The sequence below is a fragment of the Macrobrachium nipponense genome, chromosome 19, assembly GCF_015104395.2.
Source record: "Macrobrachium nipponense isolate FS-2020 chromosome 19, ASM1510439v2, whole genome shotgun sequence".
NCBI lineage: Eukaryota > Metazoa > Arthropoda > Malacostraca > Decapoda > Palaemonidae > Macrobrachium > Macrobrachium nipponense.
The window spans coordinates 55492225-55511092 of NC_061088.1; the positions used below are offsets into that span (position 1 = coordinate 55492225).

Here is an 18868-nt window from a genome sequence, read left to right on the forward strand (position 1 = left end):
CCAAGGCGCGTGATTCAAAAGTTTTAGGCTGGTAGGCCTATAAGTATTTTTCCACGAATTTAAAAAAAAACTTTTGTAAGTCGACGTAAAATACGTCCAGTCGGCGTAAGAGGGTTAAAATGTGCGCAATTTCATATAGCATACAACCAAAAACAACCCATGGATGTAGCTTTTATCAGTTTAGAAACATTTTCATATAAATAACGATAAGTGCCAAAATATCAACCTTCAGTCAACTTTGACTCGACCGAAATGGTAAAAAAACGCAATTGTAAGCTAAAACTCTTACATTCTAGTAATATTCAATCATTTACCTTTATTTTGCAACAAATTGGAAGTCTCTAGCATATTATTTTGATTTATTGTGAATTTATGAAAAAAAAACATTTTCTTTACTTCCGCGCGGAAACTCTTCCGAAAAATATCATAAATTTATTCCTCCGATTGTCGTAATGTTTGCACCATTTTAAATTAGCCATTACATAAAGTTTTGTATATGAAAATATGTGCAATTTCATGTAGAATACAACCAAAAACAACCCATGGATGTAGCTTTTATCAGGTTTGAAATATTTTCATATAAATAACAATAAGTGCCAAAATTTCAACCTTTGGTCAACTTTGACTCGACTGAGATGGTCGTAAAACGCAATTGTAAGCTAAAACTACTACATTCTAGTAATGTTCAATCATTTACCTTTATTTTGCAACAAATTGGAAGTCTTTAGCACAATATTTCAATTTATGGTGAATTTATGAAAAAACTTTTTCCTTACGTCCACACGGTAACTCTTCTGAAAAAATCATAAATTTTTTCGTCCGATTGTCGTAATGTTTGCACCATTTTAAATTAGCCCTTACATTAAGTTTTATATATGAAAATATGCGCAATTTCATGTAGAATACAACAAAAAACAACCCATGGTTGTAGCTTTTATCAGTTTTGAAATATTTTCATATAAATAATGATAAATAGAAAAAATTTGACCTTCGGTCAACTTTTAACTCGACCGAAATGGTCGAAAACTGTAATTGTAAGCTACAGCACTTACAGTTTAGTAATATTTAATAAGTTACCTTCATTTTGCAACAAACGGGAAGTCTCTAGCACAATATTTCGATTTATGGTGAATTTTTGAAAACAGCTTTTTTTACGTCTGTGAGTTACGAATTCATGAACCATATTGTGATAATATTTTCTCTGTGTTGCTTTGATCGTTTTACAATTTGTTATATGCTAAAATCATTGCAATTTAGTTTATAATACAACAAAAAAATAATTAACTCATTAGCTTTAACCATTTTGCTCACAGCGCGATTGTATACAATTATATGTGAAATTTCTTTTTCGCACTCATATATTCCAATATTTATATATGATAATGATTTTTTTCATTTCTAAACTTCAGGCAATGACAAAAAAAAAAGGAGCCAAAAAGGAACTCTTAATCTTGAAAACTAAGTGTGCTGTGATTTTTTGAAAAAAATATTTTTTCCGCTTCCTCGCTCACTCGCGAACGCCGCCGGCATACGGGAGACACTCGGAAATACTGGCTCGGCATTTAAGGGTTAAGTGAAATAAGAGTAGGTAGTCTGGAAGCTGGTGAATTATGCATGAATTGAGTAGAGCAACTAGCAAAATATAAATTATCAGGTGGCATGATTTGAAAACTTCTGCAGGAAGACCATCACAGCCAGGCAATTTATTATTAGGTATAAGTTGTGTATGGCATCACTGATGTCACCTAGCATAATACAATCGGCAAAATGAAATTGAATGATATCAGTAAGGAGGTTACATCCCTTCGGGAGTCTGTTCGTTTATGCAATTCAGGATAGTGCTGAAATGATCAGCCAACGTTCTCTGTGATAGCTTCTTCGTTTTGGGATTTATGGATTGAATGCCATTCCAAAGATGAGGACAATTGCCAGATTGTAATTTTCTAGACATTGCATCAAATCTTAGTTGCTTTTCATTTATTCTACAGTGCTTAAGAGCAAGTTTGAACTGTGCTCTCACCTGTCTCATTAGCAATGGAAAGTGTCCTTCCCTCTGCCCACCCTTTTTCTTCCACATTAAAAACATTTCTCATGAATGTGTATACAAATCTTTAAGTTTTTCCAGCTAGGTATGTATATTATAAGAGTTGCCTTGGTGAAATCTAAAGGAATCCCTGCTGGAGCCAAGCATAGTGGAAAGTATATCCTAATAGAATACTTTCAGATCACTCCTATGATGGTCATTTGTACACTGAGTTAGTTTAGTGTAAAGTAAGACATCTGCCTCTGGAACTATTGACCACAACCTATTTTCCATGATTATCCTAAAGGATCTGGTTTACTGGTGGTTTTTAAAGTCCCAGTTTACAGCAGGTAGGTGATCAGTTAAGGGGGTTCACAGTTGGGAGGGATGGGGTATTGAATGACAGCTGTAAGGGGATGTAATCGTAACTTGTTGCAAGATCGTAGCGATTGGTGCAGGTCGCAATTGAATCATGAAGGTGTGGAGACATGATGCAGTGGTCCAGCAAGGAGGTTGTAATTGTGTCTGTTCTACTTTTTACTTAGGTATAGGAAGAGGGCGGGAGGAGCATGACGTCGCTAATTTGGAGAGTGTGATTTTGACAAAAGCAAGTAAGTTAGTTATAAAATTGTTTTGGGGATGAGAATTAACATCCCAATTATATAAATAGCAACAGTAGATCAGCCATAGAGTCATGAATAATTCTGTGTAACTCACCTAGGATCATGCAGTGTTGATCGAAATTATTGTTGTTTTCCCAGGACATATAAACATGAATGATTAGGATCTTAGAATCCACTATTGTCACCTGAAGCCCCAGCAAGTTATCACTCCTATAGGTCATCACATTCACTATAATACAGTCTAAAGATTTATGCCACAGGAAAGAAAGGCCCCCCTTTCAAGTGGCTGGCTAAGATGTGATCTGTAACTTGCATTGATGAGGTTGAGAAAGCTCAGAAGTGTTCATTTACTGAATTGCAGATGACAAGGTCAGATGGCCAAAGGAACATTTCTTGTAATGCAATGGTGCCTTTGAAAGTTTTGCAGAACATGTTTGGGAGAGGAATATTCTTTTGCTCAAGTCCAAAAATTTTCCATGAAATTATATCTAATTTATCCATGGCCACTCACAAAGTTGGGAAATGAATAAGTTGATTGTTTGGGTGGATGAGGGGTTGGCCAGTAGGGGTGGGCAGTCACTCGCCACGGGAGATTGGCTGGCACTTGGGGCTGGGCTTGGTCCCGGATTAGGTTATATTATAAAACTTTTATTTAAAGACTAAAATTCTGGCCTTTAAGAACACTGAGTTGTTGAAATAGGCAGGTAATCATGTAAGGCACTTTGTATAATTTAGCGTGAGAGTTCATGGAAGATAGGGGAGTCGCAGCCCATGAGTATCTTGACTTTCTACTATTGTGTCCAGCTTCACTGATGAGTGCAAATTGTGACATCTATTCCCAGGTTTCAGGTGAGGTGATTCACAATTGTTGGGGTTGGTCCAGCCCTGCTGGCAATCGAGAGGCTTTTTTTTTTTTCTTTACTAGTTTGAGTCTCTGCCAGCCATGATCATTCTCATCATTATCCACGATGGGGGTTTGGGGATGAGAGATAGGGTCGGAAGACTCACAAGAGCTGGTGAACTTCACTGAAGATCTATCTTCCACTGGACGCATTGGGAAGGGAGAGGAGATTGGGAGTCCATCGGTTCCCTCCAAAAAGTCTACAGATGATGCGGGTGCTTCATCCAAGGGAGAGAGACTGATTCCCACTTAAGAGGGTATGGTCACCTCGACTTATGTCGCACCCCCACTTCTCTCGTGTTGTTGGGTGGCTAGGAAATGATAGATGCTTCTTTCAAAGGAGTCTGGTGGCTTGCTGTACAATTGTTTGATTCCTGCACTCCTTTGATCACATCCCAGATCCGTGAAAGGTTGTTATTTGTTACTACAGTTTTAAGAGTGTCAGATGATTCCTGTAATCTTTTGATCATTTCCCAGATGCATGAGTATTTGTCATTTTCCTCAATTTTTTCTGAGTTTTTATTCCAATTTTTCCTGATAGGGATTTTGGTGTTTAGAAGGCATTTCCTGCTGTATGGAACACTGCAGGTAGGCTTTGGTCGACGGGCCCCTTTGGAGGCAGATTGTAAGGGTCATCTGCGTTGATTTCTACCGTGTCGGTCCTTAGCTACTTAGTGATACATGATATTTTCTTGATAGAGGGTAAACTTTTCTCTGATTGCTCCTGGAGAACGTGTTCAGGTATCAGGTCTTTGCATTTTGTATATGTAATGTTTATATCATCATCGGACAAGGCTGCACTGACAAATTGAATAGCAGACTCAACGTTTGAAGTTTGATTGGTAATGTATAAAGTAAAAACAATTGTCTGTGAGTACGGGACTTGTGTGTGGGGCAGAGGTCTTTTTAGCTGGGAGGGTCTCTGGCGCAATGGTTGGAGGTTGATCAGATAACATTTTTGTGGTAAAGGGAGGGCCAAGCACTAACACATACACAGCACACTTTTTACCAATGTCCCAAGGCCAACAGGCCTCGAGAAGTTATAATTTGAAAGCTTTTGAAGGCACTGATTAAAGCAGAACATAGATTAATATATCTGCAATTACACAACACTATCCAGCTTACACACCAGGTATTACATAGAGACACTATTAGCACATTGTCTCCTATGAGAGGTATAATCACCAAGGGCGAAACACCCTTCTTTGGTAAAAAAAAATGTGAGAGAGACATCCTGTTTATCTGAATCTCTCTAATTGCAGCTTAGTATTCACAGATTCACTTATTCGTGGATTTTTCCGTGGAACATAACTAAATTATTTGCAGAAAATTTGCCTATATGTGGTTTATTTTGTAGAGAATATAAAAAATGTTCGCTGATTATTTTAATTTTATTTTCATGACTAAATACATTTTTTATACATTCAACTTCCCTGGCAGATATATACTTAGCTATAGACTCCGTCGTCTCCAACAGAAATTCGAATTTCGCAGCACACGCTACAGGTAGGTCAGGTGATCTACCGCCACTGCCGCTGGGTGGCAGAACTAGGAACCATCCCATTTTCTAAGACAGATTTGCTCTGTCGCGGGTAGCCATAACATCGTTGTTGTTACCTCCTGACTTGGATTTCGTTTTTCATCGCCGTTGATCTTCTGGACTGTCTTTTTGGTGACGTATTTGGATCTATGGTTTGGCATACGCTTTTGTGGAACGTTTTTTGGATTTTGGCTTTGGATTTTGCTCAAAAATGTCTGATTCTAGCTGCGAAGTTAGAAGATGTATGAATGAGGGTTGTTTGGTGAGGCTACCGAAAGTGTCGTTAGATCCTCACAAGGTATGCAAGAAGTGTAGGGGATATGAATGCACGAGAAATAACACGTGTGATGAATGTGTGAATATGGATGAGGAAGGATGGAAGAAACTAGATTCCTACTTAAGGAAACTAGAGAGAGATAGGGTTAGAAAGGCTGTCTCTAGAAGTATGAGTAGATCACGCTCTAACGAGCCAGTTAGTATAACTAACCCCCAAGTAATTGCTTCCTCACATGCAGTATCAACCTCTCCCGTAGCAGATGTTGCAAGTTCTGCTGCGGAGATTGCAAATCTGAAGACCGCATTAAGAAGGATGGAGCTTGAAATGCAAGCTCTTAAAGGTAAGAATGTGGAAAGTGACATAAGTGTCCCCAGTGTAGTGGAGGGTGCGTCTGATCGGCTCTGTCTCGCTCCCAGACCTAGACCTCTTCCAAGCTCCCAGGCCCAGAGGAGAAGGAATGTCGACAGTCGTACGGAGGTTACGGAGAATCCCCACCGGTCAGGCGTCCCCTCGGCAGAATCTGTAGCATCCCAGACTGCCAAGGATCGCCATTGGAAAGGCATCCTGAAAGCGTGCGTTTCGTCATCCGATTCGTCTCCTCGAAGAAGTGGATGGACTTCCGACGAACTGTCGCGTCCGATCAAGAGGAGTTGGAAAGCTCCGACGTTGGACTCGAGCCCGGAACGTTTTCCGGACGATTCTCCCTACGAGAGGAAAAGAGCCAAAAGGACAATATCTCGATCTCCTACACCTTCCAGAGCGCATTCTCCTATTCATGACAAAGAGAAGGAAGAAACCGCGACGGACATCCTACTTAAAATGCAGGAGCAGATTTCCTCTTTAGTAGGAGTATTGAGAAAAGACCTCCCGAGGAAAAAGGACGATTTTCTTCCGGTTAAGAGATCTCGTCCGACGGGCGTTCCGGACTCTAGACTTATCTCCTCCACTCCTCGTACGAGTACAGAGAGGAATAAAGAAAGAAGGATGAAAACTCATAGGATTGAGACGGAACATACGGACAATGACGAAGAGTGTCCGAGTCGGACAGAACCACCCAGGCGCTCGGCGCCAGAATTGGACTACTCGGACGGGAAAAAGTGTCCTACGCGGACGGCGCCAACCAGACACCATTCGCCAGAAGCGGACAGCCTGGACAGGCAGATATGTCCTATGCAGACAACTATGTTCAAGCAATTTGTGCCTACCGCGGACAACTGTGGCAAGGCGGACAGCCTGGATAGGACAAAATGTTGTGCGCAGGCAACTCCATCCGGGCGCCAGGAGCCAGAAGCAGACAAGACGGACAGGCAGAAGTGTCGTACTGGAATGACACCAGCCAAGCGCCAAGTTCCATATGTGGACAGCTCGGACAGACAACACAGTCCGAGACGGACAGATACGTCCAAGCGCATTGAAAGATTTTCTTCAAAAGAACAATACGGAGTAATCAACCAGGAAGCGTCTCTTTATGATTTGGACCAGGAACAGATTTCTCTGGACAGAGACGAAAGACGTTGCACAGGCGGCCGTCGTCCTGTTCACGATATGTCCGTTTCTGGTGGAAATCTGCCGCAAGCACAGCTGTCTCCTGAGAAGAATGCAAAATGTCGCACAGGCGGCCGTCATTCTTGTCAGGAGGGCTTAGATGATGATCGGGTTTTTTCTCAGGATCGGCATTCTCCCAACAGGGACACAAGATGTCGCACAGGCGGCCGTCGACCTTGTCGGGAGGGAGTTGATCCTGCGAAGAGTCCTTCACCTTGCGAGAAGAGACGTTCTCCCTCGGCTAATAATGATTCTCCGGTGGAACTTGCATTGGAAGATGTCTCTGACACCGAAGATCAAAAAGCGGCTGGACTATCAGACTACAAAGCGTTGGCTGCGCTTTTACTCCAAGAACTTGGAGATTCATTGAGTCCTGCCGCTCCTCCTTCTCCTCGGTCGCTGTTCACGAGGGCGAAAACCGCAAAGTCGTCCTCCTTCTTGAAGATGCGGCCGACAATTTCCATGAAGAAGGCTTTGCAGTCTTTTGGAAATTGGCTTAACTCCAAGAAGGAGGCGGGAAAGACTGTCTTTACCTGCCCTCCCTCCAGACTTTCTGGGAGGAGGGGTATCTGGTATGAGACAGGCGAAGCAATGGGACTCGCCCTCCCAGCTACTGCAGAGGCAGATTTCTCAATGCTGGTGGACGCGTCAAGGAGACACACTCTTTCTTCAGCCAAGACAACTTGGGGAATGTCTGAAATGGACCATCTCCTCAAGGGATTGTTCATTGTCTTGGAAGTTTTCAACTTTCTGGACTGGTCCCTTGGGGTGATGGCCAAGAGGACACAAGACAATGAACAACTGATCCCCGATATCCTTAATAGTATTTTGACTTGTATGGATAAAGCAGTGCAAGACGGATCGGGAGAAGTGGCCTCCCTTTTCGGGGCGGGAATACTTAAGAAGAGAACTGTATTCAGTTCTTTTCTTACGAAAGCTGTCTCTCCGGCACAGAGGTCGTCCCTTCTGTACGCTCCTCTGTCTAACCAGCTTTTCCTTTCTCAGTTAGTGAAAGATATTTCTCACTCACTTACCGAGAAGGCGACACAGGACCTTCTGGTTCAATCAACCAAAAGGCCGAGGACAGCTGTTCCTGCCACGAAGGGGGAGACACGGGTCCCGAAGCCGCCCTTTCGAGGGAGTTCATTTTCGAGATCCTCCTTTAAGGGGGCCGGCCGGAACTTCTATATATGGAGGTATAGGGCGAAAAATGCAAAGTCATGAAAAAATTCATGGGGTTTCATATGGCAATTGAGAATACGTATACGAAATATTTCATCAAAATTCCTCTTACTTTCGTAGTTACAGGGTAATTAGTTAACGTAACTCAATAAGCCTAAAACATTGATCCGTACAAGAAAATGCAATATTTCTTCTATTATTGTAAATTTTGATAATTATTGTCAAAGAAATTGGGAGAAATGGCATCTGTAGACATTCCCCGAGTCGAGAAGGAGACTTCAGGCTCAAGCTACCAACTTACCAAGTCCAGTTCTGAGTTAGTGCGATCACAGACGTCAAGTAGTCTACACGTTCCATTTCACGTCTGACATTCGCCTGCTTTCAAGTATGTTTATGTATGTTTCGGCAAGAATTTCATCATGCCAATGAGGAAAAGACAAGGGAAACATCTCGCTAACATACAGACGAAGAAAAATCGCTCAAATATTATTACAGAATATCATAATATATGCGTAGTTAGTGAAGAGAGAGGGGAGGGTTGCTTAGTAACGCCCCCGTCTTGCTTGACAGCACACGTCACACTGTGCCTAAGGCTATGATCTTTGAGCAAAGAGATCTTCATTTATGATAAATAACAAAGTTTTGGTTTTTTAATACCCAAAATGGAATATGAAATTCATAATAATCATGATTTATTAAATTGTCTTTGTAAAAAAAGTGTACGCCTTCGAGGTGAGAGAATTGCGTAGGAAGGAGTGCCCCATCTTGCCTCAAGCAGTGCCCCAGGCTATGATATATGAGCAAAGGGATCATCATTTATGATTAAATTATGATAAATAAAATAGTTTTGGTTTATTAATACACAAAAAAGAAATATACATTCATAATAATCATTATTTATTAACATTGTCTTTATAGAAATACGAAGGAAAACTTTGAACGCCCGTATCTCAAAACTATACTTATTGACCTTCAAAATCTATCTTCTCACTTAGTTTTAAAGCTATAACATTGGAATTTGGTATATAACTCAGAAAGACATTATAGAACAATCAAATAGAGCCCTTTTTTCCAATTTTTGTTTCGTATTTTTTTTATAAATTTTTTTCTCCTGATTTATAGGGTTTATTTTTTGACCATATTGAAAAATTCATATCTAGCAAAAAAATAAGTCACCTTATTAAGTGGTATGAATATCAGAGTCCTGTCCTTAAAAAAGGGCATTAGCCGGCCGGCCCCCTTAAGAAGAGAGGAGCAGAAAGAAGAGGTAGGGCTTCTGCCTTTAGACCTACCAAGAAAAGCAAATGAACCTCAAGTCCTCCAAACACCAGTAGGCGCCAGACTACTGAATTTTGAAGAAGAATGGACGTCGAGAGTGGCGGACAACTGGTCCCTCTCAATTGTGAGGAGAGGATATCTCATCCCCTTCAGGGACAGACCTCCCTTGACGTCTATTCTGAGAGAACTGTCGGCGAAGTACGCGGACCCTGTCAAGAGGAAGATCCTTCTGCAATTAGTAGAACAAATGTTGGACAAGGAGGCCATAGAATTAGTACTGGATCCACGCTCTCAGGGCTTTTACAATCGACTGTTCCTAGTTCCGAAAGCCTCGGGAGGGTGGAGACCTGTCCTGGATATGAGCGCACTGAACCGATTCGTAGAGAAACAGAAGTTCTCTATGGAAACATCCAAATCGGTGCTAGCGGCTCTGCGTCCAGGAGATTGGATGGCCTCCTTGGATCTACAAGACGCATATTTTCACGTCCCTCTTCATCCGTCATCGAGGAAATATCTACGATTCATGATGCAGGGAAGGGTCTTTCAATTCAGGGTCATGTGCTTCGGCCTGTCTAGGCTCCTCAAGTGTTCACCAACCTGATGAGGAACGTAGCACGGTGGCTTCATCTCATCTGGAGGGGGTGAACATATCCCTCTATCTGGACGACTGGCTAATAAGGGCCAAGTCAAAAGAACAATGTTTGGAGGACGTAGAAACGACGTTGAATCTCGTTCGCTCACTCGGACTGCTCGTGAACCTCGAGAAGTCTCAGATGGTCCCCAGCCAAGACATTGTCTATCTGGGGATTCAGATGGATTCTCGGGGTTTTCAAGCATTTCCATCGCAAGACAGAATTGCTCGAGGCTTGGAGAAAGTATCATCAAACTTCTTAGGGAAAGAATGAAGCTCAGCGAGGGAATGGTTAAGTCTTCTGGGCACCCTTTCGTCGCTGGAGCAGTTCGTTTCCCTAGGGAGGCTCAATCTGAGACCTCTGCAATTTTACCTGCAAAGAATGTGGGACAGAAAGAAAGGGGATCTTTCGGATCAGTTTCCCATTCTTCAAGAAATAAAATTAGACCTGAGGTGGTGGTTAACCCCGCTTCAGAAGAACGAAGGCATATCCCTTGCGATTCGGAACCCTCTCTTAGTGTTGTCTTCCGACGCCTCGGAAACGGGATGGGGAGCAACTCTAGGAAAGAAGGAAGTGTCAGGAACCTGGACAGGAGAACAGGTGTCCTGGCATATAAATGTAAAGGAACTTATGGCAGTTCATCTAGCCTTGAAGTACTTCGAGTCGGAGGTCAGAGGCGTGGTAGTCCAGGTAAATTCGGACAATACCACGGCTCTAGCTTACATCCGAAAACAGGGGGGGGACTCACTCGCTTACACTATACAAGATAGTGAGAGACCTCTTGATATGGGCAGAGGAACGAGGCACTGTATTGCTGACAAGGTTTGTACAAGGGACAAAAAATGTCAGAGCAGACAGACTCAGCAGGAAGAACCAGGTCCTTCCAACAGAGTGGACCCTACACTCCGAAGTCTGCCGAAAGCTCTGGTCTCTGGGGGAAGCCTCAGATAGACCTGTTCGCCACGTTTCTCTCCAGAAGGATAGAAAACTTTTGCTCCATTGTAGAAGATCCAAGAGCAATAGCGATAGATGCTTTTCTCATGGACTGGTTGGGCATAGATGCCTACGCTTTTCCCCCGTTCAAGATTCTGGGGGAAGTGTTAAGAAAGTTCCGTTCCTTGGAGGCGACGAAACTGACTCTAATCGCCCCATATTGGCCCGCTCGAGATTGGTTCACAGAGGTACTGGAATGGACGGTGGACTTCCCCAGATCTCTTCCCATGAGGACAGATCTGCTCAAACAACCCCACTTCGAGAGATATCACGGAAACATCCACGTTCCCTCCCTGACTGCCTTTCGACTATCGAAAGACTTGTCAGAGCGAGAGGCTTTTCGCGAAAAGCTGCAAGCGCAATTGCCAGAGCCCGCAGGTCCTCTACTCTGCGGGTCTATCAATCGAAGTGGGAAGTCTTCCGTAGATGGTGTAGGTCGAAGAAGCTGTCCTCTTCCGATACCTCTGTGACCGAAATTGCTGATTTCCTTATCTTCCTTAGAGAGGAATCACGTTTAGCTGTTTCTACCATAAAAGGTTATAGAAGTATGCTCTCGGCTGTATTTAGAAACAGGGGCCTTAACATAGAAGACAATAAGGATCTCCATGATTTGATACGATCCTTTGGTACTACAAAGTCTAAATCCTTTATCACTCCAAGTTGGAACCTAGATGTGGTCCTCCAGTTTCTCTCTTCGGATACTTTCGAACCACCTGATAAGGCATCCTTTAGAGACCTCTCGAGGAAGTGCATTTTTCTCTTGACCCTTGCGACGGCCAAGAGGGTCAGTGAGATACATGCATTAGACTCTCGGGTAGGTTTTAGAGGAGATTCTGCTGTTGTCTCTTTCCAACCTTTGTTTTTGGCCAAGAATGAGAATCCTTCTAAGCCTTGGCCCAGAAGTTTTGAAATCAAGGGCCTCTCTCCCCTTGTGGGTAGAGAAACAGAAAGGTCTCTCTGTCCGGTCAGAGCACTGAAGTTTTATCTAAAGAGAAAGAGTCAACTTCAAGGTTGTAATCGGTAAGGAACCCGAAGAGGCAAATGTCGAAGAACGCATTAGCATTCTTCGTAAGAAATGTGATAACGGAGGCTCACATGAAATGCCAAGAGGAAACATTTAAGCTGCTTAGGGTTAGAGCACACGAAGTCCGTGCAATTGCAACTTCCCTAGCCTTTAATAGAAATATGTCAATGAAAGACATATTAGCAGCAACATATTGGAGATGCAACTCGGTATTTGCCTCCCACTACTTAAAAGACGTCAGAGTGACTTATGAAAAGTGTTTTTCTCTTGGACCTTATGTATCAGCTGATACCGTGCTGGGACAGGGAGCTGGTACTGATCCTTAAATAATATTGTTTTTAACTAAAAGATTGTTTGGTTTTGAGTTTTTTATGGTCGTTTGAAAGGATGTTGGGGGGATAACTCCTTTCAATCGTAGTACTAACCCCGGTATTAGGATCAGGTGATCGGGATCGGTGTTATGCTCCTTAATGATGCCATATGGCAAGGTGTTTTGTCATGTAAGTGGATAGGACCCCATTGACAAAGATCCTTAGGTTCTGTCGAGTAAGTGGATAAGACCCCATCGACAGACCATCAAGAATTCTTAGCATGAGGTCACTACCTCGCTGAGGCTCTTGAGGCGATGTAAGCTCCTAGGCAGTAGCCATGAAGTCTTTCGCCGACACAGGTAGGAACCAAGGTTTCTTATATTTTTGTTACCTACAACGTATGTTGTTCCCTGTCTATTCAGTAATTAGCTGTCTCTTACCCTCCGCCAAAGGTGCCAATCAGCTAAGTATATATCTGCCAGGGAAGTTGAATGTATAAAAATGATATTGTCATGATACAATAAAGTTTTATACATACTTACCTGGCAGATATATACTATTAAATGGCCCACCCAGCCTCCCCTCAGGAGACAGGTGGAAGAGCAAATCTGTCTTAGAAAATGGGATGGTTCCTAGTTCTGCCACCCAGCGGCAGTGGCGGTAGATCACCTGACCTACCTGTAGCGTGTGCCGCGAAATTCGAATTTCTGTCGGGGACGACGGAGTCTATAGCTAAGTATATATCTGCCAGGTAAGTATGTATTAAACTTTATTGTATCATGACAATATCATTTTTATGATAATTATTTACTAATTTTCAAATATTAATGTATACATAGCAAAAGATCAATAAAATTTAATTTTTAGTTTTCCTTATAAAACTTTTACCAAACGATGCTCAGATTCCAAACACAAAGCTTACAGAAAATAAAATTTTACCTCTATCTACTGTGTACGTTAAAAGAAAACGGTAAGGCTTGAATACTGTATGAAAGAAAATGTCTGTGCCTGAATAGACTTAGAGGTACAGTGGTACCTCGAGATACGAAATTAATCCGTTCCGAGGCGGCCTTCGTATAATGAGTTTTTCGTATCTTGGAACACATTTTACATGTAAAATGGCTAATCCGTTCCAAGCCCTCCAAAAACACCCCATTAAATTTCATAATAAAGCTAAATTGACCTATAAACAATGAAATACTACAACAATTTGGACCATTCAATACCTAAGTTAAGAATAAAAATCGAAAACCTGTAAATAAAGTGTATATTAGTGTACAAGAAATATTATTACTGTAACGTAAAATGTGGAAGCTTACCTTTCGAGTGAGGCTATCTCCGATAGTGGCGGCAGAGGAGGAGGAGGACAAACGGCAGATAACGTACGTACGTACGTACACTTAACTTTATGAAAACACACAAAAAATTTAAGGAAAACCATAAAACTAAAATTTACGAAACACCTTAACAAAACTGTAACACTTAACTTACAAAAAGGGGATTTTGACGTAGGAAAAATCTATTTCTGGGTGATTGGCTCGTGTCGCCCTATGAAATATCCTTAAGATCATTATTTCTAGGTAAAATTAATCTAAAATTACCAGAGAAAAAATAAAATCAAGAAAATGTCAGTAAAACTGACTCGCTCACTCTATAAAAGAAGTGTCGGTATGGGAATAGAGGCGAGTGGGATCACTACCACGAGTCATTTACCATTTAGACCTTCCAACATAAAATCCCCACCAGAGAGAGCTGATACTAAAGGGTGATGCGGCCGCTACTACTACTACTACCGACGCCACGGACAGCAGCGCCCCTAGCGGTCATCCTTAATCTATGAGCATCTTGTCCTGTAGGGTGGGTAAAAGGAAACAGGGTGGGTTTCATAGGGCGACACGAGCCAATCACCCAGAAATAGATTTTTCCTACATCAAAATCCCTTTTCTGGGCTCAGCTCGTGTCGGCCTATGAAATAGTACCAGAGAAACAGACAAGATGGGAATAAGGACAAATGAAACCCAATAGTAAAAAAGGTAATATAATATAAGTGAATCAGGGACATTACAGTATACAAACAAAAGTACTTAAAGCTAACTTATAGTAAACAATGGCATGGTAAAGAAAGCAATCAATATAAAGTACTTAAAATTAACTTATATTAGACATGATGATACATAATAGTGTAATGGCAAAGACAATATAGAATGATTCACTTAATTAAGATATTTACAAAATATACAAACTCATTGTGTTCTACCCTAGCATAAAAATAAGGTTTGAAACACTGAAGTACATTATATTGGACGAGGTAGGTAGAAAGGAGACCTGGATCTATACTACGACTACTGTGCAGTATCAGGAGAAACAATGTTTCCCGCTGCTACTGCAGAAAATTTTAAAGATTCCAAGGACTTCAGGTAATGACGTTTAAAGACTGTCGGTGATTTCCATCCTGTATACTTTTTAAGATCCTCAAAATTCATATGTTGGAAGTAATTAATTGAGGTGGCTACTCCTCTGATGTCATGTGCTTTTGGAAATGAATCAGAGTTGGCTTGTTTAATGAAGTAAAGGATCTGTTGTCTGATTCCTTTCACTGATAAAGTGCCACCTTTTTCTCTCATAAAGAGAGAACCTGAGGATCTAGAGGATGTACGAGATAGAAAGGCTCTTAAAGTTGATACTGGGCAGAGAGAAGGATCTTGCGGAAGTGGGATGACTTTCCAAGGAGCCCACCTTGCAAGGGGATCCTCATTTTTTGCTAAAAAGCTACGATCCGGGGAAAGTAGAACTTCTCCTGAGGGGAGAAATTCCACATGACCCGCATCTCTGGATAGAGCCGACAGTTCTGAAATTCTGGTTCCTGAAGCCAGACTTAACAAAAATAATGTCTTTCTAAGAAGCATCATGAATGTGCAAGATGAGTTGTCAGTATCTGAGGCTAGTTTGAGGACATCATTTAAGAACCATGAAACTGCAGTAGGCCTTTGAGAAGGTCTGAGTCTAGCACAGGCTTTGGGAATAGACGTAAAGTAAGATTCTGTTAGGTCTATTTGGAAACCCAACTGAAAGATTTTCTTCAAAGCCGATTTATTAGTAGTAATAGTGCTAGCTGCTAAACCTTTTTCAAACAAGGACCTGAAAAAGGATATAGCTAAGTTAACTGTCATGGTTGTAGTGTTTGATTCATTCAGGAAGGATGCTAATTTTTTAACAGCTGAGTCATATTGTCTAATAGTTGACTCTCTTTTGTCTGATTCTAGAAAGAGGATGTTTTGTGGATCAATGTTAGCATCTTTTTTAGCCGCAAACTTCATGAAGTCCATAAAGTTAGGGTCTGGAGAATTCCTGAGGAAGCGAACACAGTCCTCATTTGTACTGATTGCGACAACTTGGGATTGGGAATCCGTTGAGGCCGGAGACCCAATTCCAGAAGCAGAGGATACCAGTTGCTTTTTGGCCAGTCTGGAGCAATCAGAGCTACTAGTCCCTTGAAAGTCCTCAGCTTGCTCAAGACTTTCAAAAGAAGATTCACTGGAGGAAATATATAGATTTTCCTCCATTGATTCCAGTCTAACGACAGGGCGTCCGTGGCATAAGCCAGAGGGTCCAGGTTGGGGGCCACATAGCAAGGGAGCTTGTGGTTCGCTTGTGAGGCGAAGAGATCTACTTGGAGGCCTGGGACTCTCTGGCATATCCACTGGAATGACCTGTCGTCTAGGGACCATTCTGATTCCAGAGGGACTGACCGGGACAGAGCGTCTGCTATCACATTTCTTACCCCTGCCAGGTGAGTGGCGGACAGATGCCATCTGTGCTTGTCTGCTAGCGCAAAGATGGCTATCATGACATGATTCACGTGTTTGGATTTGGACCCTCCTCTGTTGATGCAATGTACTACCACTGCACTGTCCAAAACTAGTCTTAGATGAGACTTCTTCGGGGGAAGGAGTCTCTTCAGGGTAAGAAATACCGCCATTGCTTCCAGGACGTTTATGTGGAGCTGGCGGAACTGAACTGACCAAGTCCCCTGAACTTGTTTGAATTGAGAATATCCCCCCCAACTGGATAGGGAGGCATCCGTGTGAATGGTTAACACTGGAAGGGGATATTGAAGGGGTACCAATTTGGCAAGATTCTTCACTTTTGTCCATGGCCGGAGCTGGTTGCGAAGGATCTGTGGAATTACTGACAACTTGTCCCGAGATTTGACGTTTGCTCTCGATCGCCAAACTCGATTTATATCTTTCAGCCTTGCTTTCAGGAGGATGTCTGTCACTGAGGCAAACTGAAGAGAACCTAGGATTCTTTCCTGGTTTCTCCTTGATGTTTGTTTGCATTTGAGAAATTGCCTCACAGACTTGGCTATTTCTTTTCTTTTGACCACTGGAATTGACAGATTGTGGGAAGACAAATCCCATTGGATTCCTAGCCACTGAAAATGAGACTCCGGAGTGAGTCTGGATTTCGATTTGTTTATCTGGAACCCCAGATGTTCCAGAAATTGTACTACCTTCTTCGTGGCTTTGAGACATTCCTCGACCGTTGGTGCCCAGATCAACCAATCGTCGAGGTATGCTGCTACCATTATCCCTTGAGTTCTCAACTGTTGAACTACCACTTCTGCAATTTTCATGAATACCCTGGGGGCTACATTCAGACCGAAGGGCATCACTTTGAATGAGAACTTCTGATTTCCTAGTTTGAAGCCTAGGAATGGACGGAAGTGTCTGGCTATAGGGATATGATAGTATGCGTCTGTAAGATCGATAGAGGTTGTGACGCAACGAATGAAAGATTTTAGCTTTGACAAGTCTAAGATTACCCTTCTTTTTGTTGAGCCTTTCTTTGGCACGCTGAATAAGCGACCTTGAAATTTTAGATGCTTGACTCTCGCAATAGCTCCTTTCTGAAGGAGTTCCTCCGCATAATCTGTCAACTCCTTTGATGGTACTTGATAGAATGATTTGATTGGAGGAGGATCTTTGATCCAACTCCAACCCAATCCTTTATGCTCTGTGCCCATTTGCTGAACCCCCACCTGTGACGGAAGAGGAACAGCCTCCCTCCTACCTGGGGAGCCTCACTGTTGTTGAGCGGGTTGACCTCCGCGCCCTCCTCTGAAGTGCTTGCCTCTTGCAGCTCTTCCTGTGCCACGCTGGCGAAAGTGGCCTCTCGCCCTGCTACCCCTAGAGAACCTGTTGAAGGTTGGGTAGGCCTGGCTTTCATACATTGAATTGAAGGCCGGCGAGACTGCAAAAGAGGTGGAAGGTTGACTTTGAGGAGACAACAGGAGAATAGGCTGTGTCTGCTTCGAGGTTGACGGCTGTCCCTGTTGTGTAACTGGGACGGCCTGAACGAAATGCTGTTGCTGCTGTTGTTTCTGGTAAGGTTGGAACCTTATACCTGTCTTCTTTAGTTTTTTACCAGCAGCAGGGGCGGTCTCTTGTTTCCTCTTGGAAGAGATGCCCCATCTGGCTCTAAGGCTCTGGTTAAGCCTAGCAGCCTCATGGTGCACCTCATTCACAGAGGCCTCTGGGAAGAGGTCCGCACCCCACATGCTGGAAGCTAAGAGTCTATTAGGCTCATGCCTGATAGTTGCCTCCTGCAAGACATGCTTTCGGCAGTTCCTTCTGGCTAAGAAGAAGTCAAAAGCATCGGCTTGAACTGTCTGGAGCTGGGATTTAGCCAGTATCTTGAACAACGGTTCTGTAGCATAGGACAGGGCAGCCATCTCCGTAATGATAAGGGAGTTAAGAGACCTCCCAAATCTTGTACGGGCATCAAACTCTGCCTGAATAAGGGTATCAGGCAGTCTTGGAAGCTTCTCGCCAAACTGATCCATCGCGCAGTCTGGCTTCAGCTTACCTACTGAGAAAGTGGCAGGTAAGTTCTCCCACAATTCTCCGAAGGCCGGGAAGAGCGGAGATGTAGATTCCGCCTCCCTCAACTGTGGCATGGGCTCGTCTTTAAGGACTGCCTGAAGAGTCGCTTCTACTACCTTAGTAGCAAACGGAAGAGAAGCCTCCTCCTCCGTAGCGAAGATAGTAAAGGGACTCTTGAATGCCTGGAGTTTGGTGTTGGTACAGTCCCAATCCTCCAGGCAGTGAACCCATTCTCGCTGTGCATGATCCCTACTATATAGCACAGTCTCTCGGGAGATCTTATCCTCTCTATTGAGAGCAGTGACGGTCAGCCTAGCATATCCCATGAAAGGCTGAGTCAGTCCGGGAGGGTAGAACTCGAAGTCCTCAATCCTTCGAGTTCCACACTCCGGGATAGAAATCATGCCGTCCTTGAAGGGGGCATAAGCGGCCACTCTCCATGGGTTATCCATAGAGAAGGCTGGTAGGGATTCATAAGGAGGTAACTGTAAGAGACCAGTACCTGCTACAGGGGAGCTTGGCTGAGGGGCCTGGTTGAGGCCAGCCAAAAAACAAAAGCAGTCGTCGTTCTCTCTAACTCGGTTAGAGAGGTCTTGGATAGACTGACCGGACTGGTTAATCGTGTTTGACAGCTGTGCAAACATCTGCTCAAAC

At 43.0% G+C, this 18868-nt stretch overlaps 1 protein-coding gene across 4 annotated transcripts in view; it reads left to right on the forward strand.

The window, feature by feature from the left end:
* Positions 1 to 18868, forward strand: part of LOC135217090 (NSFL1 cofactor p47-like) — a 139885-nt gene that overhangs the window by 69449 nt on the left and 51568 nt on the right. For 3 of the 4 annotated variants that reach the window (XM_064252792.1, XM_064252800.1, XM_064252776.1), the window contains exon 5: positions 2569 to 2634. The exons of the other annotated variant lie outside the window; for it this stretch is intronic. In XM_064252792.1, the coding sequence (XP_064108862.1) occupies positions 2569 to 2634 (66 nt within the window). The remainder of the gene's footprint in view (positions 1 to 2568; positions 2635 to 18868) is intronic. 4 annotated transcript variants of the gene reach the window in all.